General features: G+C 37.1%; 1 protein-coding gene across 2 annotated transcripts in view; it reads left to right on the top strand.

Moving 5' to 3' along the window:
* Nucleotides 1-24,640, top strand: part of pacrg (parkin co-regulated) — a 288,572-nt gene that overhangs the window by 52,556 nt on the left and 211,376 nt on the right. Inside the window, exon 2 of one of the 2 annotated variants that reach the window (NM_001112922.1) lies at nucleotides 20,811-20,945. The exons of the other annotated variant lie outside the window; for it this stretch is intronic. Within the exon in view, the coding sequence (NP_001106393.1) occupies nucleotides 20,811-20,945 (135 nt within the window). The remainder of the gene's footprint in view (nucleotides 1-20,810; nucleotides 20,946-24,640) is intronic. 2 annotated transcript variants of the gene reach the window in all.

The following is a 24,640-nucleotide window of genomic DNA, read 5'->3' on the forward strand; positions in this document are numbered from 1 at the left end:
GATATATGGACATAGGTTTTCAAAACACATGAAACAAGTAGTAAAGTAATGTACTGTACTTGAAATAGTGAAAATGTTATGATCACTTCGGCAGAGAGCAGGTTTGCTGCTAGAATGTCCATGTTTATGGAATTCTCTCTAGGCTAAACTCACCCACTGTTTTTTAAAGCATAGCCAGGCAGTTGCTTATCAGATCTCAGCTACAAACTCGTTTTGCCATCATTGAGGCTTATCAGTGTATTGCAGAAATTTATGATCAGTAAGGAAACCCGGTTTAGTTCCAAAAATGTCCTTTTTCATGGAATATCTTTATCACAATAAATCGAACAAGGTGTTAAGGGCACAAATAAGCAGTGTTTTTTTGAGTTCACAAATAAGTGGCCACAGAATAATGTTTTAGTGCGCATTAGCATGTTATTTACTAGACTTATATAGCCTAAGCATTCCTTCACTGCACAACATATGTCACTGTTACCTGCTAAGTGCAGTACACAATAGAGCTTGTTACTGCAATATGTGAGATGTGTTAAGACCATAGCAACTAGTTAGCAGTTAATTTTGATTAGTCTTCTACCAGTTAGTACATAAAGCACAGATGGGCACCTGTAATTTTGCAGTTGCAGTTATCTTTATAAGTGAGCCCCAATGCCACTTATCTGGTCTTGTCCAACCCCCACCTTGTATCTTATTCTCTCTTCGCTCTCCTTTTAGATTGTAAGCTTTGCAGAGCAGAACCCTTTTAACTCTTGTATTAGTCAGTATTTGCGTATAATTTGTATGGTTGGTATGTACACCCTTATGTTGTACAGTGCTGTGGAATATGTTGGGCCTAAAAGCATGTAAATTATTATTATTATTAGTAGTAGTAGTATTATTAATAATAATTTTTATAATTTATTTATTATATATTAACAGCTATACTTATTATCATTATGTCACCTAGTTCAGTGCTGTCCAACTTCTGTGGTACCGAGGGCCGGAATTTTTCCGGCCTCCATGTTGGAGGGCCGATAATGGAAGCTAGTTTTGACCACTCCCCTTTTTAAAACCACACCCATGTTATTGCATGACCATAGCCATATTAATGGTGGTAGTACAGCAAAAACCTGCCATAATCTGCCTTCCCTACCCTGCCTGTGTTTGCCATACTCTGCCTGCCCTACCCTGCCTGTGTGTGCCATACTCTGCTTGCCCTACCCTGCCTGTGTGTGCCATACTCTGCCTTCCCTACCCTGCCTGTGTGTGCCATACTCTGCCTGCCCTACCCTGCCTGTGTGTGCCAAAATCTGCCTGCCCTATGCTGCCTGTGTGTGCCATACTCTGCCTGTCCTATGCTACCTGTGTGTGCCATACTCTGCCTTCCCTACCCTGCCTGTGTGTGCCATACTCTGCCTGTCCTATGCTGCCTGTGTGTATGGCACACACAGGCAGCCTACAGTGACACAATGCTGGCACTGCTCCTACAGTCTGCACAATAACTACTGTATATATTAAAAAACTTTTTAATTGCAGTATCAACACAGTATATGTTTTTTTTATAGTGTGTAGGGTTTATTTGTGGGTTTCTACTGCTCCTACAGTCTGAGGTGTGAACAGGTGAACAATGTGGGTGATTACAGCCTGAGCCTGAGGTGTGAACACTGCAGGGGGTGAACAATGCAGGGATTAAAAGGTTTGAACAACACAAGGGATTACATTTTTAAACAATACAGGGGGTTTACAGCCTGAATCTGAGGTGTTAACCATGCAGGGGGCCTTTTAATCACAGTACTGATACCATTTAAAGCTTACACAAAGGTAAGCCATCAAATCAGACAGACAGGTGGGGGGCCACACAGAGGGGACTTTCAGAGGGGGCCACCAGTTGGACAGCACTGATCTAGTTAATCAGGCTAATGATTGATTGAAACCCTTTTAAAACTGTTTAAACTATAAAAATATGCTTAAATTATTTCTTTACTACATTCCAAGCTACAGAGCATTTAGATTTGAAAGGAGTATTTTGCAAGTGATTTTTTTCAGGGTTACATCTCTACCTAAAACACCCCCCAAGTGTAATACTTTAATCATTTTATAGAGCATCCTGCAGTTAAGGTGCACATTAAAGTCTCATTATCTACTTTCACCATGTATTAATCTTTGTGCATTGGGTCATGATTGATACATTACTGGGAGAATAAAACAATTTCTCACTTCATGGTTCTACATTTAAATCTCCACAGGAAGTCAGTATCTAACTGGGCATAGGCCTGTTTTTTGTGCTCAGAGTCATGCTGTTTTTGTGTTGTTTCAAAATTGCTTGTGCCTGAGAAACCCCCTACCTTAAACGTCAAGTTTAATAAGGCTATGTTGAACATACCCATGGCATTGTGTGCGGCTGTGGCTTGCACAATCATTATTAATTCTCTTACAAATGTATGATAGGCGTACAGCTGCTCAGCTTATTTATGAATGAAACTGTTACTTAAAAGGAGTTGTGAATTACAATTTATAGCTGTCCAAGGATGCTTGGAATTATAGCTCATCACTTTGAAGGAACACAGCAGCAAAACCATTGATGTACAGTATGAAGCTAGTATTTGCCGACTACCGCATTTTTTTTAACCCGTTGTTCTAAAACTATTGAAGATAAATTGTTATAAACAATAACACACCTGGACCCAGCTATAAAACAGCACTATTAATATGATCCCTAAAAGGCTGATGCCAGATATTATATGGCAACTAAATAAAGGTCTCCCAAATGTGACACTATACCCAATTTCCCAAGATAATGCTTCCCACTGTAAATTTTGCACCAAATATTGGGTAATTATATTACCTGTGAGGCAAGGGGGTGGCATTATGGCAGGACATAGGCATGTCTTTCACTTACATTTAATTTTATTGACTCAACAGAGAAAACAAGCCATGTACTTACTGACTTGTCAAGACAGGTGTTAATTACAGGTGTCCTTTGGGATAATTCTGTGGGGGTAATGTAATAAAAAGCACTATGTCTGCCCTGGGGCAATAACCCACAGCAACCAATCAGCAAGTAGCATTTACTGGTCACCTGTTTCAAAGCAAGTATCTCATTGGTTGTTATTGGTTACTGCGTCTGGACAAACTTAGCGCCTTTTATTACATATGGGTGTATCAATCATGCTTAGTGTACAAAATAGAAAATGGCAAATTGCAAGAGAGGTACATTCCTCTATAAACAACAAGAACATAAGCTGAAGTAATGCTGGCACCCAATGAGATAATAGACTTCGGAAAAGCCAAAAGTAGGCAAAATAAAGCCACAAGAGGCAATGTTAATGCAGACAGCAGAGTAGCAGGAAAAGAGAGGCAGGCTAAGGTAGAATACCAATAAAGCAGCAGGAAACAAATGAAATACGTAGTTAAAAAGCAAAGTCAGAACCTGCTGGATTCAATCACAAAGTATTGATAAACTAACAGTAATAATACAAGCCATGAAGATATTCAAGCAAATTGTCAGTCTGTATCTATCATCTGCTCCAGTGCAGTTGATTGTGAATCTGTCCCATTTCGTTTCACCAAAAAATTTGTGAAACTGCTGAAAAATTAGCGCAACAGCAAAAAATTTGGAAAATGTGCAGTCATCTTTTTTTTATGCGCATTACTTTTTACACATGCAAATTTTTCTCACTCCAATTAAATTCAATGGGTGTTTTTTGTCACTACTAATTTTTATTACACATGCAACTTTTTTACAAGTGGAAATACTCCAAATACATTAAATGGGCATTTTTTCTCTGATTAATTTTTGGTTTCACCCCTGTTTTCAAGAAATGCAGAATTTTGCTGCAAATCCATGCCTGGAAAAAAAAATAATTTGCTCATAACTAGTATGCACCCTTACAGCATACTGCAATTGGCACAACATCAGTGTGTGCACATTCATGACCAGTAACTAACTTACATGGCCATCAGTAGATCCACATCCTTGTGCCAGCATTGACAAAGTAATAGTTGAACTATGCAAGCCAGGAACATATTCAAGCAAACAGTTGAAAGTCTGTAAATAGAATTTTCACTGACCGAGTTCAGTGTTACCCCTATATGTAATTAAAGGAAAAAAGTTTGCCCAGATGTAGCAACCCACAGCAACCAATTAAATATTTGCTTTTAAACAGATGACCAGAAAGTCTTCCTTCCTTACTATAGGTGATATGGACCGTAGGAAACTTTGCACTTTATAATAAATAACTGCTTAAATGTTCATGTACCATTATAAAACACTTTTAACTGCTTTTGCATCAATGTGTGCGCACTCTTGTGCCGCAAACCCAAGAAGAACTTAACCATAAAAACAAATATGCGTAGAAATGCCATATTTTATATAATGAGCTCAAGGCAACAGCCTAAAGTTCAGCAGCCCTATAACAGTAATGATCCAGGTCTTCAAAGTTGTCACAGGAGCTCCCTATCTTGGATTTTGTTGTGCTCGGAGCAGCTGTTGAGAAGCTAAGCTGAAAATGATAAAAAAAAACTGATGCTACAGAGCTGATTATTATCTTCTGATGCTTTTTGCACTGCAGTTAATGCACTCAGTCATCAATGCAACTGCATCCTTGTGCCAGCATGAATGCAGGACAGTGATGGCCCTTTGCACCAGTGAACTAAACTCCTACACACACACCTGAGCACTTACTAGATAGGTTCAAGCCTGACAGATAGATAGAATGCAGTCCACCTGAAAGGTTATATAGACTCGCTTTAAAAACCCGCTTTTTAATATTTGTTCTTTTATAAGAGCTCTTCAAATGAAAATAAAGTGGTTTCACCGTCATCTATTTCTTTGCTGAAATCAACAGTCATTTTTTGATTTATGATTCCAGTTATGTTACAATTCTCAGTGAAGCTAAAGAGCATTGAAATATATTACTAACCCATAGAGCTTTAGATTTATTTGGATCAGCTTTCCTCTTGTGTTTTATGAGTAAGAAAGCAACATTCATTTTTGTTAGAGAGATGACCACACTCTAAATAAGGTTCTCCTTCAAGAAAGTCTTAAAATTAGGAATCGTTGTAGCAGTGACTTTGTTAGAAGTCCCCAGGGTCAAAGTAGACATTCTGATATTGTAATCTTGTGTATTCATTTAAATGTGTGCTTCTCATTTCATGTTCTTCTAATATCCCAACTATGTTGTATTCAGGATTTATATAACACTACCAGCTTTGGTCTGATTAGAATAGAAGGTGTCTCTTTCAGTAAAGATTTGTACACAACTTAAACTATAGCAAACTTTACAGTGGTGAGGAGCCTTCTTGGCAGCACTTCCAGAGAAGGCCAAGACTATAAATTATTGAATATTATTCTTTCTGAACCCTTTTAAAATGGGTGCCAAATCATATCTTGGAGTTACCGTAGTAACAAAACATTTGGTAGGTGATTGACCTTGCATTAATAGTATGATAGTACACAAAGTAAACATGTTATTGTTATTGGATTAAATGTTGCTGCATAAGGTAGTTTTCGAGACGTACTGTATACTCATAAAGAGTGACCCATTTTTGTATCCTCACCTTGATAACTACATAGCATATTACCATTAGTCTCCTCCAACCTGTGATCACTGCATACATACAATCACCATTTCAACTGCCTTATTGCAGAAATTCACTTTCTTTCACTAGTGGTGTCTGCCATTAAACCCATACATGTGCAGTGGTACACTGATTGCATCCCTTTTCTGCCAAGTGCATAAGCCACACCATTGCATAAAATGCTTCATGAGCCATAAAGAAAAGATACTAGGAGAGAAATATAGTCACGCGTCTAGTCATTGAATTCTCATTTTCTGTTGTCGTTACAGTTGCTGTTTCACATTATGGTTTAGAATTATTCAAAATTTTGTTTTTCTGAAGCTCTAATGGAGTTTTTCAGCTGGAAATAGTATTGTGAAAGAAAATTGCCAAAGATGCTGTTATTTAATTTTTTATTTATTGACACAACCCTTCTAGTGTCTCTTTTTGGGAGACTGGGATTCAAAATATGCCCTGGTTATTGGGGTATACAGAGGACCAACCCCCCCTAACATACACACAGGCCCGCTAGTGACCATCCATAACATCTGACATAGAACTGGACATAATTCATCTAGATACACCACAATAACATGTTTCTCTAAGAAACAGTCATATGTAAGAATAAAGACAAGATGCCATTTTCTGGTTTACAGCTTAGGGCTCTGGCACACGGGGGAGATTAGTCGCCCGCGATAAAACTCCCTGTTCGCGGGCGACTAATCTCCCCGAGTTGCCTACCCCTGCCATCCCACCGGCGAACATGTAAGTCGCCGGCGGGATGGCAGACGCGGCGGCGCGATTTCGCGCAAATCGCCGAAAAAGACTCGCAAGGCTTTTTCGGCGATTTCCGCAAATCGCCCCGCCGCGTCTGCCATCCCGCCGGCGACTTACATGTTTGCCGGTGGGATGGCAGGGGTAGGCAGCTCGGGGAGATTAGTCGCCCGCGAACAGGGAGTTAATCGCGGGCGACTAATCTCCCCCGTGTGCCAGAGCCCTTATATATATATATATATATATATATATATATATATATAAGGACAGAGAGCCGCACACACAAGGACTTAACAAAAAAGTGAAAAAATTTATTGAAAAAAATCCAACGTTTCGATTACTGACTGTACGCTTCCTCAAGGACAAACCATATATATTTAACATGTGTTAACATTTGTCTGTTTGACTATTAATTGCCATGGCTGGAACATTCATCTTAGACTTCAATAAAACAATGCAATGTTCAAATCAAGTGCCATAGTACCATAAAATGTAGGATTTTAATTTCAAAATTAATGTAAGATAAATCCTCAGTAGAAATAAGGTATAATTTATCCTTTAAGAGTTGACTGTATTTATACATTATGCCCATGGTAACTGATAGTGCCTTCTAAGCTTATGACATTTTTTAAGAAGATGGCAGGGGAAACGAGGAGACCATAAAAGGCTGTATTATTTTATTTAAGTAGCCAGTTATTTTTTTTTGCAGATTAACAAGCTTTGCGACTGCCTCTGTTCTCAGAAGAATAGGATACAATCCTCTGAAGAGCTATAAACATATTCTGATAGTCTCACCTGCTAGCTTTGTTTTGTCTTTCTTTATGGCAACTAAGGAGAAAATTGTTTCAGGTAACAGCAAGGTACTTCCAGAACAGCAAATATTGATGTTTTGCATGTATACTGCTTTACTCAACCTGTCAGATTACTTTGTAGTCATGCAGCTATACAAGTGGTTTTCTAGTGTGAAGTACTGTTGAATGTGAAAATCTTTTGAGAAACAAAGCCCTATTTTATTTTAAGGGGAATTGATTTATGAGTATAAAATAAATTTGGCTGCACTTTTTAATGGCTTGCCAAGATTTTTCCAGAAGATAAAATAAAATGTAAGTCATTTTCCAATTAACTACAAGCTGCTCACTAATGACCTTTGGCACTTAGTTAATATATTAAAGCTGCAGGTTAACAGAAATATTGTACTATTCAGGTATTCAGGAACTAGTGTATATATATATATATATATATATATATATATATATATATATATATATATATCCTTTCCTTAAATATATATTTAAAATACAGGAACTTCTCAAACAAAAAAAGTGTTTTATTTACATAGATACCAACATTTCAAGCACCAGCTGTGCTCTTCCTCAGGGACAAACCAAAAAACAACATAAAACCAATTGTCCCTTGAGGCCCTTAGGGGGCCACATATTTAATCTTAATTTATGTATCCAAAATGCCTCTCGTCTTAATAATTCTCTATCCCTATCACCCCCTTGTACTGGTAAATGGTCTATGGACATGCATCTGAATGTGGCAGGGTCAAGTTTAGCTGCTGCCTTGTGCTATGCAGCTGCTTGTTGTGTGTGTTGTGTTTTTATATTTGATTTTTGTGGTAACATCACCCTGTGCTTTATTTAATACTCCCTACCACAGTTGAACGCAATTCATGCATCTATATGAAATAAAGCACAGATCGATATGTACCACAAGTTTGGTGGTATACATAATAAAGTGCCCATGTGGGTACCTATATTGTGGAAACGGGTTGTACCATGTCCTTGTACCTATGTATCCAAGATGATTGAAGATATTTTTTTTCTAAAATAATCTAGGACCTACATTTTTTTTCTAAGGTTTATGGATAGGAACATGTTACATTATTGTCTCTCTTAGAAGAGCACTTACAGAGGCTCATTTATAAACACTGGGCAAATTTGCACCTGGCCAGTAACCCATGACAACCAATCAAATATTTGGTTGCCTTGTTCAGCCTGCAGCTGCTGGAAAAAAAGCCAGTCACTGATTGGTTGCTAATGGTTACTGCCCAGGTGCAATTTTGCCCAGTGTTGATAAATGTTTTGTGCTGCTGATTTCAAAGCAGTCTCGGCAAAATAAAGTTTTGAAAACGGCACTTCATACAAGACATGCAAATACATTAAATGTATGTTTCTAATCAGGTATAAGCTCTCAAATATCAAACTCCTTTGTTTTATTGTGACTTATAAAGGATAATATTTTGTACAGGCTTTAAATAATTTTAGCTTTTGGTTAACCTGCCCCTTCCATACCATGTCTCCTTTATTACTTCATATTTGTCTCTATGGTCCCCAAATCCTAATTTATATCTTACCTGCCTTATTGATTATACATTTATCACACAGCAGTAGAGGCAGTTGAATAGGATGTGTTTTAATCACAGTGGTTTCTGAAATTCCATTGCTCGGTGTACTGGAAAAGTTCTGACTATGGCAAAATACTGTAATAGGGCATTGAGTAAGTATTATACTGTGAAATAAAGCTGACTCAGTAGCATTATTGTGCCAAATATGGAATTTGTCATTCTATAGAGTAAAAAGCAGCTTCTACGTGTTATGGGCATTTGGATGGCTGCAGTCCTTCCTGAGAGGGATGTGGTAATGAAAACCTCAGATGTGCTCCATTTCCTAAAACAAATTCTATGAAAGTGCTATCCTAATTTTTCCAGGTAGTGGACTGATTTTATGAAAGCTAACATGTAAGAGAGTATAAATTATTATATTTAAATTATGAAGCATACACACAGGAAATAAAAAAAATACCTAAGAAAGCTACATACAGAATGAAGGCCTCCGGTTTTCTGATATAGGCTGCTTTTATTATTTCAGCATTCAACTCTGATAGACAGAAAGGTGCCCTGTAGATAGGCAAACTTGCTACTTAATATGTCGTGGATATTCTTCTCTGCTTTAATTCTGATACCTCATTAAAGCCATCTCTCTGCAACATCCATTCCTGTTAATTAGGTGAAAGTGCCCCTACATTTCATGCCAAGTTAAAAGCACTGAGAGAGTACTCTCATTTATATGCTGATTTATGGTAGATTACATCATTTTTGCATTTATTCCCGTAACACTTAGTAAAAGGCATTTTGAAGAGCCAAGTAAAAATAAAAATGCAAATTAGAGAACAAAGTAGTTTTAACCACTAAATGAGATATTCTGACACATTCCAAAAACATAACACATATGAAAAAGATGCCTCTGAATGTAAAATTGTTGAAGTTTGGGTGATGTTTAAAATTTGTGCATGAATACGAAAATGCAGAATATTGGATTATTTTCCTTGTCAATGTCTTTTGTTTTATAAAAATGATATTTGTGTTTATCATTCACTTATGAAACTATATTGTGGGAAGCTCTCTCTGATACAGAAGCATCAGCATGTGAATTTGGTCTATATTGAGTTTCCTTTAGCACAGTAAATGAGGGCATTGTAGCATTCCATAAATCAGTTAAACATGAATTTTAATTTAGGGATAATTCAGATTGACTGTGAATTACAGGAAGCCTCTGCAAACTGCCGTTATTCAGAGAAAATGCAATTTCCATTTCATGGAATGCTGAGACATGGTGTGCTAGGAATGAATAAGGAAACCATGGTAACCCACAATAGCTTTGTTAGTGCTTCATAGCAAAAGGTGCATTTGTTGTGAACCCCTGCTCCATTTGAACAGTTCTAGTGGACATTTGGCTTTCCCCACTGTTTTGATTTCTCCATTGTATTTATTGTCCCATGCTCTATTTGATAATTATATATATAGATTATAGATTAAAGAGAAATATCTTATTTGTTAATACAGCAAAGCAGCTACAGCTCAGTGTATAATTCAAATACAGGTATGGGATCCCATATCTGGAAACCCATTATCCAAAAAGCTCCGAATTATGTAAAGCCCATCTACCATAGACTCCATTTTAATCAAATAATACAGGATTTTAAAACTGATTAGCTTTTTCTCTGTAGTAATAAAACAGTACCTTGTTATTGATCCCAACTAAGATATAAATAATCCTTATTGGACGCAGAACAATCCTACTGGGTTTAATTACTGTTTTATTGATTATTTAGTAGATTTAAGGTATGGAGATCCAAATTATGGAAAGACCCCTTATCCGGAATACCCTTGGTCCCGAGCATTCTGGATAATGGGTCCTATACTTGTATGTGATATTTACTTAAACTAATGAATAATTCTAATATAAACCATAATAAAGACTTTTTTTTCCCATGTAAAAACATGGTTTCTATCTGCCTTGCTCTATATATGCTAATCATGTGTTATATGAACATTATTATAGTACAGGTACAGGTATGGGTATGGAAACCCATTATCCAGAAGGTTTAGAATAACTGAAAGTCTATTTTAATCAAATTATTTGAATTTTTAAAAATGATTTCCTTTGTTATAATAAAACAGTACCTTGTACTTAACCCTCAAACTTAGTAAAACTGTATCCTAACTAAACTCCATGAGTCCATATAGGTGGCAAAACAGACCTATTGGGTTTATTAATGTTTACATGATTTTTATTAGATTAAAGGTACTAAGGTCCACATTATGGAACAACCCCAAGCATTCTGAATAATAGATTACTTACTTATGTTGTTCATAAGTTTGCAAATATGCAGCTATTCTGATATCAGTTACACCCCTAAAGAGACATATTTATTTAACAATTTAAAAATTGAAATTTGACTTCATAAGTGCAGTGGAGCCCACTGGTGAGAATGTAAGGGCCCAAGCAGATCATATGTAATAAAATTGTCAACCATATGTCACACACATCCACCTTTCTGGAGGCTTCACGTAACATTTCATAACTCCCAACATCTGAAGAATGCAAAGAGGGACAAAAAGAAATGCCATGCACAGCACAGCAAAAATTTTTTGACCAGGCCCATTTTTGTGACCAGACCACCTTAATACCACTCCTATTTTACCAAATTTGGCAGGTTATGTAAAGTTTGAACACATTTCTGGGGGTTTTGGGGTCTTGTTTTATGTGTTATTACAGTTTTGCTAATGAAGGTGAAATTGTCCTTCAAGATGCGGGCTGAGTTGTTAAAATCGCGAGGTATGCAATTCTGTGTGGGAAATTATAGTGAAATAAGTAAATATTGTATATAAAGTCCTTTATATAGACTGGTAGGTACACTACTATACACCATATTTAGAATCTAGGGTTGGGATAGATCAGTGCCAGAATTAGACCACCTAGAAATAACAGAATGATCAAATGTGTTAGCTGGAGCCTGGAAGTAAACAGCAAAATAAATGTAAGGTTATACAAACCCTTTAAAGCAAATAATTATTGTGTAAGTGGAAGAGTAAATAACTGTACTCAGCAGGTTCAAAAATTAACATAATAAAGCTTTGAAGTCAGTTAGTATTCACGGTTATAAACAGGTCATTTTTTGTCTTTTAGAGGTTGGAAGTCATGCAAACATTGATTAGTTATTGTAGTAAAAGAACTGCTGTCATTCTTAGCAAAATCTTAGTGGAGACACAGAAAATGGAAGGTGAAAGAGACAAAGAATACATTTATCGTGATTGTTCTAATAATGCACAGTGTCTTCTGTTATTTCTATTGCAGTTGAAATCACTTGATTGTATGTTGCTTCTTTAAGGCGGCAGTAAGTGTAGATAATACAGGCAGCAAGAGAAACTGCTAATTTCTGTCAAACTTGTACATTAAAAACATAAAAGATTTTTAGTGAAAACTGTTATTTTGCATTGAGCGAACACATCCAGAAATAGGAGACATTAACCTGCCACAAGCAGAAACACACTTTTTTCTTAAGGTTAGTGTTGTCCTTAAGTAAACGTTCACTAAACATAAAGGGGCCAATTCATTAAAACACAAGTTCGAATCCCGAATGGGAAAAATTCAGATTGGATGCGATAATTTCTGAAGATCGCAAATATCACGAAAATGCTTACGAAAAAATCGTATTAGTCACGATAATATTGTATTCGCGATCCGAAAGTCATGACATTTTTGTACCAAACGATTGTAAACAGCGACAGAACCTTTCCGAATTTTTCACGCAAGCGTACGAAAAAGTCGCGCAAGCAAGAAAAAAATCAGCGCAGATATGCTCAGAGCGTTCATGTCTTAATAAATCTCCCCCTAAGTCTACTTAAAAATCATTTAAACATTAAATAAACCAAATAGAATTGTTTTGCCTCTAATATGGTTTAATGATACCTTAGTTGGGATCAAGTACAAGGAACTGTTTAATTATTACAGAGAAAAAGGAAATCATTTTTAAAAATTGCAATTCTTTAATTAAAATGGTGTCTATGGGAGATGGCCATCCTATTAATTCTGAGATTTCTGGATAATGCATTGCTGGATTTTCAGATAAGGGATCTCATACCCGTACTATTTTGTTTGTACTATTCTTTTCTGAAAAAAAAAGCATTTCACTTCTTATTCTTGCTTGGAGGGATTCATTTCCTGGTGCTCATGTGACTGTTTTTATTTCCTTTCTGACAAACAACAGAATCCTATCTTGCTTTATTGCAATGATAGATCTAGATATACTCTCAAAGCCCATGTCCGACAAGACAGAGCAGGATCAATTGCCCTTTTCTGAGAGGCTCATTAACATTTACTGCAGTGTTGCCTGGAGATACCTGTGGCTGATTTAACAGTGACACTGAGATAAGAATGTAAGCATGCTGCCTAGTGAGGCAACACAAAGGGGCTGATTTACTTACCCACGAACGGGTCGAATGGAGTCCGATTGCGTTTTTTTCGTAATGATCGGTACTTTGCGATTTTTTCGTATGTTTTGCGATTTTTTCGGATTCTTTACGAATTTTTCGGATCCAATACGATTTTTGCGTAAAAACGCGAGTTTTCCTATCCATTACGAAAGTTGCGTAAAAATTTGCGCATTTTGCGTAGCGTTAAAACTTACGCGAAAAGTTGCGCATTTTTCGTAGCGTTAAGTTTTAACGCTACAAAAAATGCGCAACTTTTCGCGTAAGTTTTAACGCTTCGAAAAATGCGCAACTTTTTACGCAACTTTCGTAATGGATACGAAAAACTCGTGTTTTTACGCAAAAATCGTATTGGTAACGAAAAATTCGTACAGAATCCGAAAAAATCGCAAAACATACGAAAAAGTCGCAAAATGTTCGTTTTCAAGTCGGAACTTTTCCAATTCGGGTCGGATTCGTGGGTTAGTAAATCAGCCCCAAAGAGTTGCATTATATAAATATATATATATATATATACACATGCATACATACAGACAGACAGTATATATATATATAGAGAGAGAGAGAGACTCATATAATACTTCAAATGAAAACAATAATAATAATCTACCATACTTTTCCCCTTTGCATTGTTGAGAAAACATACTAAATGCCTTTGGAAAAAATAAATTATGCAGAAATCAGTGTGACATTTGTAGGTGGCCTCTATTTTACTATGAAGTATCATAGCCAATCAATGCCATTGAACAACTGTTTAACTAGGCATTACTTCTGTAACAAGAATCTTTGCTATTTTAAAAATATTGGAAACCTTAAAATTGATAGCTGATTCCATTTGCTTCCTCTTGTGTCTAAATCTATCAAAAAGAAGAGAAGAGAAATGAAATTTGACATGGCTTTATTTTACTCTGCCAAAGTGGTTTTTACAAGCTGTAATTGTACTTGCGTCTGCTAAATGTACATGTTATAAAGCCAGTCTTTCTATCCTTGAATACTTTATCATTCAGATGGATAGCTTTTCTTTGTTTTTTTTATTCTGTATTTTTCCTTTAGAAGAATGAATTGAACATTTATATTAGTTTACAGCACAGTTTAATACATGTAATTGCTAGTGATGGGTCTGTTGTTGAGTGAAAACTTCCCACCCTTATACTCAGAACAGCAGAAAGCACTACCCATATTTTGGTTTTCTATAACCCACTTGCCACTGGTGTAGTTCAAAGCCCAGAGTATTGCTCCAATGAACTAAAGGATTCCATGCAGACAAAGCACATCTGCAGCAGTTATTTGCTCTTCGTACATTGTATCTTTACTGGACACAGGTTCCAAAAATTGTATTAAACCTTGTATGTAATGAAAAGATATTTAAGTGTATGGCCAGCTTTATAGTAAATAATACACACGCACTGCGAGTTGATTTGGTTAACAACACAGTGAGCCAAGTTAGGATGAACCAATTGTTTGGATCCTGGGCCACCAAAGGAATCATAAAAGAGGCCTGGTAGATCAGTAAGTAGATGACCTCATAAATGCACTGATTATGTTCTCGCAAAATGGGATTTTTTCTACCTCATGTCACCAAAACACAGTCACGTGGAAGCAAAACAATTATGTACCCATTAATAGCTTAATATATCAGGTTTTTGGAAAGTTTGATTTCACGTGATGTCATAGCACCCTATCTGCCGTTGCCCTAAGGGCTACAGCCCTTGAGGCAATGGGGGATTTTACTGCACTTGCTATTAGGGACAACCAACAGAGGTTAAACCACCCCTCACTGCCTGTCCTAGCTTTTGATAATATGAAATGTGCTGTGGCTCACACATGGAGCAGAGACAGTGGACACACATGGAGCAGTGACAGTCAGCAGTCTGCTCCATCTTCTTAACATAAGGTACATTTCTTTTTATATACTACCTAATTGAAACTGCCTAACACTGCTAGTTCAGATGGTTATTAAAATCCTCTAACATGCATTTCGGGCTGAAATCTATCTGTACTTACTGTGTCAGCTTCAATTTACATCTGTAGGAAGTAGCATGGTTATATCTCTGGCATTTCTCTGCCAGCGGAAATACGCTGTTGAAAAACTGCCCCATATAGAATTAGCTTTTGGTTCCTGAAACTTTAGACTCCCCCATAGCCTTCCAGAAATCATCTGCACTGCTAAAAACACAAACATGTTTTGCCTTGTGGTAGATGTGAGAATAGCATCCAAGAGATAAAATAAGAGGAAATGGTATGGCCTGTATGAATCAGATATAAGAATTGAATTGCTGAGGCATTTGCTGCCTAAATCAACTTTCTTGGTGCTGTCCTGGCTGTTTCTGCACGTATGGCATCATGCATACTGTACTGAGATGGCTGGAAAATAACATTTTAAATAGTAGAATGAATTTTTGCAATGCACACATTGTAATATAGTATTAAAAATGACAACATAAAATCATGAAAGTATCCCTTTTAGTGATAATTCTATGCTGCCAGACAGGGCGTTATTCTAATCTAATCGACTAACCTACAGAAGTGCCTGTATGTGCATATCCAGTCTGGCCCATAACTGTACTTGCACCTAATTTGGTTATTGGTCAGCCTGTTCAGTTCTGGCCAATTTACTTTTGTGCAATCAAATCTGAGTTTGATGAGTGAGTTCACTTTTAATAATCCATTTTGCCTATAAATGATTTTGATTTTCTGAATTTTTTTTGACCAGTTATAGAAATGATTTATGTTTGATAATGACTACAATTTACATGTATATACAATATGTTTATTTTCCATACAGTAGAAACACTTTTAGATAACCACCCATACACACGCTGTATGTTGTAAATCAAAAAAAGAGTTTAGTTTTTTTTTTTATTTCCAGCATGCATATTATAACTTATATCCCTGTAATAAATATAAGCATATCAGTGATACATTTATATATACATCTTTATTGGAAGAAATATGTGTGGGCAAAGGCCTTTGTTTAATATTACCGCTTTATGCTTCAGCTCCTCGTATTATGATTCTGTCACAAGTATTAGACATGCTGTGTACCTTGTCACTGGTAAACTCTCACAAATCATTGGCATTAATGGATGCAAGGAGGTCAAACAATAAGATTGCTTTTGACGTGCAGTTTCACTAATTGGATTAAAGAGCTATTAAGCTGAGAGTGACAGTAAGACTGATAGACAATTCCAATAGTCACTTAGTATATAACTGCAAGTAAATTAGAGATATTACATTTCAGCAATTGATTTGTTTCTCTGCTATATATTATTTGTATTTGCCATCTATATCTTAAAAACAGAATAATTATCTACAATGGCATAACCCCATATGCAGCAGACTTACGCCAGAAACCAGAGGTGTGGTGCAAGCAGGTAGTGAATGGGCCCGGGAGCTGGGGGGGCAGTGGAGGAGGCACTGTTCACACTGGGCCCCTCTGAACTTTCTGAACTATCTGTCCCTCTGACCAACACGGAATTACATTATGGTGAAATAAAAAAGTCTTGATTATTCAGGGAATAATTGACATATTGACTATATATATATAATATTAAATGTTAACTCAAGAGATATAAAGTTGAGAAAAATATGTTTAAACATCATATGGATAATGGCACTCAAACTGTTTTGCTGGAAACCGTCCATTTTAAGATGTAGGAAGCTTGACCTGAAATGCAAAAGCCTGAAAGTATAGAACATTCTTTGTGTGCTAAAGCTGTGCCAAATCCATGACAAAATCCCTTTTTAGGCTCAAACAACAAACAAATAATTGGATCATCTAAACCTTCTCAAAATGGACATGGATGTTAATAACTAGCTTCTAGTTGTAGTCCAATTCTTGGTACTGGCACCAATGTTTCATCATACTATCTGAAGCTAACAACCCTTTGAAAAACAGATCTGCAGAACACACTTCATTAATTCAAGAGGCTGAAACTTATTTTCAGATTCTTTTTCTCTCTAAAACCAACCATGTAGAACAACAAATGATTAAAATAAACACAAACATCATAAATGATCACTGTTATTTTTTGTACATTGCTCATACTGGCCAACATTTTGGAAATGGAAAGAGGGACAAAAAGAAATTAGGCACGCAGCGCGCCAAAAAATTATTTGGCCACGCCCATTTTTGCAACCACATCCCTAAATACTCCCATTTGACTAAATTTGGCAAGTTATTTAAAGTTTGAACACATTTCTGGGGGTTTTGGGGTCTTGTTTTATGTTTTGTTAAAAAAGCTGAAATTGCCCGTTAAGCTGTGAGCCTTAGTTCCCCCAATAGTTACAATTGTATTTCAGTGCAGGTGTGGCTTTCTAACTTTCTGGGCTCCCTGCCAAAAGCCCACTTATTTAATTAAATGTGAGAAACAATGTTTCTAAGTGCAGGTGAAGCTCTTTAAGATTTCTGGGCTCTCTGCCAAAAGCTACTTTTTAATTAAATATGAGAAACAATGTATCTAAGTGCAGGTATAGCTTGTTAACTTTCTGGGCTCTCTGCCAAAAGCCACTTTTTAATTAAATGTGTATCTTTTTTAGCATTCAGTGCAGGAGATCAAAGGGAATGAGGGACGTTTCAGTAAGAATCTTGGACTGTGGGTTAAGCTGTCAAAAAATGAACTGTCCCGCAAAAATCAGGACAGTTGAGAGCTATGCATTACTGCTACATGCAGCCATCACTATATTTGTGGGGGTGGCTTCAGGTCTCTGCACTCTGAAACAAAACACAGGGACCTGCAGCAATTTATTTAGACAGGGTGCAAAGTGCAAAATAAAATGGACAATTGTGCCTTTTTTTGCACTTTGCACACACCTTCCCAATTTACCCCTATTACCTGTTATTAGTCCAATGTTAGAAGCAATCAATAACCACATATGTTCTGATCTTTATTGGACACATGTTCTAAAAATTGTACAAACTATGGGCCATGTATTTATGGCCCTTTTATTTAGCAACATCAGCACCAGTCAAAAATGCAAACATGTGCGGAGACACCCATCAGTCCATGTTTGATAGTGTGTACATTTCATGCTTTAGCTCTAATTTGTTTGGCCACTTTGATCCTTATTACTTACAGCTTGTCTGTGTCTCCTCTGCTCTGCCCAACTCCCATGTGTATGTCTGCTTGTACCTGAGTTTATTTCTATGTATATTCCTTTGTGTTTGTTACTAGATCTGTGTCGAGAATAATATCATCTTTGGTGCCTGTACTGATTTACATCACTTTTGCTATGTTTCAGTTTAAAAGCGTTATTTGTAGTAATAGCTAATAATATGTGAAGATTTTTTTCTGCCCCTCCTTTTTTTTCCGACAGAGCACACAGAACACTAAAGCTTTTATACATTGTCTGTGTGTAGTATTCACTCTCTCCAGATATTGAAAGAAATATAATGGCCAGCTGGCAAGTATCCACCAGTGAGTACACAGGGGTACTGATAAAGCTACTGATAAAGCATGTTGCTCCCACCTTTCTCTTCTCTTGAGGATTATGCAGTACTGCTAGGGCTGATGAGTTTAAGATGATGAGTTTAAGTTGGGGAATTTCAGGGTATGCTCTGTATTGTTCTCTATGACTGCACAAGTCACGAGTCAGCTACTGTCAATCAAGTCAATGCAATATGAGCCCTGGGCTGCATGTCTAGCTTGTAGCACAGATCCATAGAGATACTGCAGCTGCTAAGGTCAGCTGTCTGGAACACAGTATTAGGCAACCAGAGTGCCTTGTTCAACTTCTACTACAATACTTTTTCTGTAACACAATAGGTGACCCACAATTGTTAAACCACCACATATGTATTTTAAACATTTCTCCAGGCTTTAGTAGTTTAATTATGTATCTATGTATCAGATATAGGCAGTTTATATCTGTGCATGCTACATTATGCATAATGCAAGCTGCATTAGATAATATATTGTTGAACTACTCTCTCAGCATTCATTAGCATCCAAAGGGGCACAATGTACACAGTCTTTTCAATCTGACCTTGAATATATTAATAAAAAAATAGAAATAATTAGAGGGGGGGCACCAGTGTGACTGCGTTATACATGAATGTCAGATTTACCCTTCAGACCACTTTGGGCCCCCAAAGAATGAAGTGTTTATGGATATGGTTATCTGCCATAAACAGCAAGGATTCAGTGCAACGGAAGAAACATATTGCCAGGAAGGTGCTTCAGATGTGTCTTGCTCCTGCTTTGACTTTCAATATGATGGTCTTTGTGCATAAGAAAGATAAGAAATGTACAAATTCTACAGTAAATAGCAAAGAACCTTTTGGCATTTATTGCTCTTTTTTCCAGAGTGTGTTGATAGATTAAGCATTCTACTATTTTTATAACCTGCTTTAAAAAATTATAAAACTGGATTTCCTCATTCAGCTTTTATCTGTAATTATGAGATTTGGGATTTTCATCTGAGTTACTTAGAACGTTGAGATTTTGAAGGTAAACTGTGCCTGTAAAATAAGTAAGGCCGCTCTTATATTTATTTTTCATTACTGTACGTTTTCACATTCAGATACCCACAATGAACAATTGCAACATAATTTCAAGGACTTTCTGTAACCAAGTTCTTTTTTTTGGGGGGGTGGAGGGGGGGGGGTATGGATTTTGTCCTGCAACAAAAATCATTTAAAAGCAGCAGCTATAGCTAACCCCCCACTCCTGAATATTATGCACTGACAAAAGGGAACCCTTAAAGGAATACTGTCATGGGAGAACATGTTTTTTTCAAAACACATTAGTTAATAGAGCTTCTCCAGCAGAATCCTGTATTGAAATCTATTTTTTAAAAGCGCAAACAACTTTTTTTACATTTAATTTTAAAATTTCACAGGGGGCTAGTAATGTTCTTCAGCCACAGCCATGGGACTTGTGCTCTGATAAACTACAGTCGCAATTTACTACTGAGCTGCAAGTTGGAGTGATATCACCCCTCTCCCTCCCCCCCCCCCCCAGTAGCCAATCAGCAGAACAATGGGATGGTAGCAAGATGGCAGCTCCCAGTAGATATCAGAATAGTACTTAATAGTAAAAACATCCAAGTCCGACTCAAGACTCTTCTGGTTACATTGAGTAGTAGAAACAATAGGTTATCTGAAAGCATCATTGTGCAGTGCTGGCTCCTTCTGAAAGCTCAGAAGCAGGCACAATGCCTGATAGGTGCCTACACACCAATATTACAAAACACAAAATACAATCTCTTTAACAACTTTTTAAATGTTAAAAAACATATGCATTTGTTAAAAAGGAAATATTTTCACCCACAATGAAATGTGACAAAGATATATTGAAACCCCTAATTATATATGTTATAAGGAATATTCATTTTTATAAGATCCAATAATTTCTAGCAATCATGCTACAGTACAGCTAAAAATAAAAAGGCATTTGGAGCATCTGTGCCCCTTATAGCTTTTACACTGTAATATGAAAAATTAAATCTAAATATTCTCTATACAGTGATTAATATCCTCTTCAGGAACATTATGTTAGGCTGGTTATCTAAATCAATATGTGAAGGACACTGCTTACAATAAGAGCCCCATTTCGTAATGATCCTTCCTGTTGAATCTCAATAGGAGAAACCTTTTAAAAACATAATTGTATAGCATTGAGCTAAGCTGAAAGCACGGTGCTTTAGAAATGGAAATTCTCCCAAACATGAAATATGACATTGTCTGGGTTCTCTCATTTCAGTAATACATTTATGTTTGCAGGTAAGAGGCCCCCCAGCAGCAGGAGCTTTCAAAGAGAGACCTGCAAAGCCCACGGCTTTTCGCAAGTTTTATGAGCGAGGAGACTTCCCAATTGCCCTTGAGCATGATACAAAAGGAAACAAAATAGCCTGGAAGGTAAGTGAGAGCACAGCTGTGACTGCCAGCTGTGCTTATTGAAGTGACATCCTCTATTGCCAAACAAAGTTGGCTTATAAGTAAATAAAAAAGAGTCATTTCTCAGCAAATGCACAGTGGCTGGGGAAGCTTTCAGAGTCAGGCGTCCACCTTGCCCAACAATTAAATTATCTGCTGCAAAAAGTCAGATGACAGAGCCTTTTTGCCTTAGAGAATTATCTGCTGCACCAATTCATCTTTATTTTTATGAGGACCTGGCAACTCTAGCTGATGCAGGCAGTCCATCAAGTGATTGGATATTGCAGGCAGTAGCCATTCATCTTCCCCCCAAATTTCACCTTCCTGCAGGACACTTCCAAATGGGAGCTTTAATTACCTAAATGGATAGGTCAGAATTGGCTGCTCCCTAGGAAATGCAGAGCAGAATATAAACGAAGGCAGATTCTCATTCTGAGACTGTGCTTTTAGTCTGCAGCATATGTCAAGCAACGTAATCGCTGTCATACAAGCCTCTGTTAGAGGCTGACCTCCACGGCTGAAATCATTACAGCTCCGACATTTCTCTGACAAAAGGTTAATTGGCTTCAAAATAAATGTATTGCCTAATGACTCCATTCCAATACGGCCGTGTTTCTGTCTCCGAATGGCCCACTGATGTTATTTGTAAAAACTTGCCAATCTCTTTAACTCACCAGGGCAAGCTTTTAAATTTAATTTGAAAAACTGAATGTTGATCTTTTCCTGCTCCAGCCATTTAATTATACTTGTGCTCAGAACCACATCCTTCTTTTTAATCCAGTTTCTATGCATTAAAACATATTCATTTTCTAGAGTAGATTTGGATGAAATATGTATTGCACATTGTAAATCAAGCTCTAACAGGCTCATATATGGCATTTTTAAACAACGTTTATTTGGACAAAGTAGCGTTTATTTTTAAATACTGTGTACCTGCTGATAGATCTCATATCCAGTACATGGTGTTTTTTACAATCAAACTGATGTAACATAGTTACATAGTAATACATACATGTATTTTAGTCTGCTTTAATATCTTTTTTATGTGTAACCTTTTTGATGATTTGTATCTTTTCTTTGACATTTGTAATATCCAAAACTAGAATTCCACCTCACTAGTTAGCAACTTAACTTGTTAACCTATTCTACAGCCTTTACCTGATTCCCAGTACTTATTTAGTACTTTAAATAAAGCTAGGGATCGAACATTTTGGGACTTAGTATTATTAAAGGCAGTATTTTAAGACCTATCATGCCTTTAGCAGTCTTATTTCCTAGTGACAATAAAATCCTGCAGATACTTTTTACCTGAACTTTAAAGCGATACTGATGAAAATCCATAGGAACGTGCCAGTATTAGCAATAAATTGCAACACGCAAAATGTTTGGGGCTAAAAGTCCCACAAAGCTGCCCCCAGCCTAGCAATACTTACCGCGCCCGACACAGCTAAAGGCTCCGCTTTTCTGATATGTTCGTATGAAAATCCTTAGCGTGTCAGTTTTAGTAATAAATTGCAAAATGCAAAATGTTTGTTTCAGTCACGCTGGGCTGGGGGCGGCGCAATCCTTCCACAGGCTGGAGTAATGTTTTCATTTGTAATTAGCCTTTGAAAGGATTACGCCGCCCCCAGCCCAGCATGACTGAAACAAACATTTTGCAATTTATTACTAATACTGACACGCTATGGATTTTCATAGGAACATATCAGTATACCTTTAAATAGGGTCATAACTGGTGTATGGAAAAGATGCCGGTATGTCAAATGAGTTACTGTATTATGTTGAGATGTCTGGTGGGACATGAAATATGGTGATGCACCATATATTCTCATTAAAGGAGAACTCCAAACCAAAATTTGTTAAAGAGTCCCACAAGACACAGAAACCTCTAATTTACTGTAATCTGATCAAAAAGTATGAATAAATACCATTTGTATATGCTGAAATACAGCTGCAAAACAGTTCTTCTTTTTCTGTATCATTTGAAATCCTGGCAGGGGAGGAGGGCCTGAAACAAAATTTTACAAATTGTTAACAACTTCTCCACAGCTTACAGACAGCTTGCATGAACTACATAATCCACAATGCATTGACTACTGTTACATTTTTTAAAAAATTTTTTTTGGAGTCTCAAAGTAGTCAGCCAGCAGAACAGGGGGCCAGTCTTTTTTTTGTAACTTAGATTTTTATTGTTTTTTATGCATGATAGTTATAACAGGCATTCAATAGGTCAATAGTGGTGATGTAATGGTACAATTATGTGGATCAGGTAAGTTGACCGTATCTCAGAGTACAGAACAGGTCTGTTGATTAACAGTTATCGTAAATCACACTCGTGGCTGGCGCGGCGGGGGGGGTCACGCGTTTGCGCATGCGCACGGGTGGAGGGGCGGGTGACCAACAGGGGCGGCCTTGGGCGCCCAGAAGACAAATCCATCTCTGCTCATGATGGCAGAATGGCAATGCAGTGTGAGAGAAGAAGCCTAACAGCATTGGAGACCTCATCTGTCACTCACTTGAGCCCTGATTGTTCAGCAGCCAGATGGACCCACACTTAATAAAATACATACAAGTAAATAATTTATTTAAATTTGAAAATAATTTTATTATAAGTGACTGCATTTTGGTTTAGGCCCCCTCAGAGCCATGGTAACCAAGCAAAAGCCCAAGCACCATTATTTCGATCTACCACTTAACGTCCCCATACACAGGCTGATTGTAGCTGCCGATATCGGTCCCTTGGACCGATTCGGCAGCTTATCTGCCCATGTAGGGGCAGAAACGAGGGGCCTGGCTGACCTGAAATTGGCCAGATATCGATCGGCCAAGTTAGAAAATTCAGTCGGATCAGGGACCACATTGGCTCGTTGATGCGGTCCCCGACCCCCAGGGCTCGATCGAATTATTATTTTTTTAACTACAAGCTCCCCGATATCGCCCACCCATAGGTGGGGATATCGGGTGCAGATCTGCTTGCTTGGCGATATCGCCAAGCGAGCAGAGCTCAGTGTGTATGGGGACCTTTACTGTGCACTGTGCACTTACAACACTGATTTATGCCTGTTCTATGAATACTCTTAACTGACAGCCATTTAGTTAAAGCTTAAGACATTGTTTACTAACACACAATCTATTGACAGTAGTTATACCCTAAACAGTTCAGTAAAGTTAAATCTAATTTTATCCCACACTATTCCTATACCTAACCTGATGCAGCCAATTATTTAGTGAAGGCAAACCCTGTGATATCTGCATATATGGAACATTGAATTGTTTTGGGCTATATATACATTGTGTATGCATGTTCATATATATATATATATATATATATATATCATGTAATTAAACAAGAAGCATTGCTTAATAGCTGATTAAATCAGTAATCACAGAACGGTTTCATTTCCAGCCACTGTGTTCCACTGCATTTTCTCCCACTAATGTCTGTCATCAATTGCTGAATTACTATAATTTATAAATGTTTAGAAATTAGAAGCTCTTAATCTGCCATCTGTTCATACTTCTAAAGAACATTTAAATACTCATATGTTTACCTTAAAGAGTAAATGTGATTGTAAGATATATCTAGAGGATTGCAGGAACATTTCATAGATACATTTCACAGTCTAAAAGTAGACTTCTCAGGGCGAATATTTGAAGAATATTGCAGATAGTGATGT

This window comes from Xenopus tropicalis, chromosome 5 (assembly GCF_000004195.4).
Source record: "Xenopus tropicalis strain Nigerian chromosome 5, UCB_Xtro_10.0, whole genome shotgun sequence".
Classification (NCBI taxonomy): domain Eukaryota; kingdom Metazoa; phylum Chordata; class Amphibia; order Anura; family Pipidae; genus Xenopus; species Xenopus tropicalis.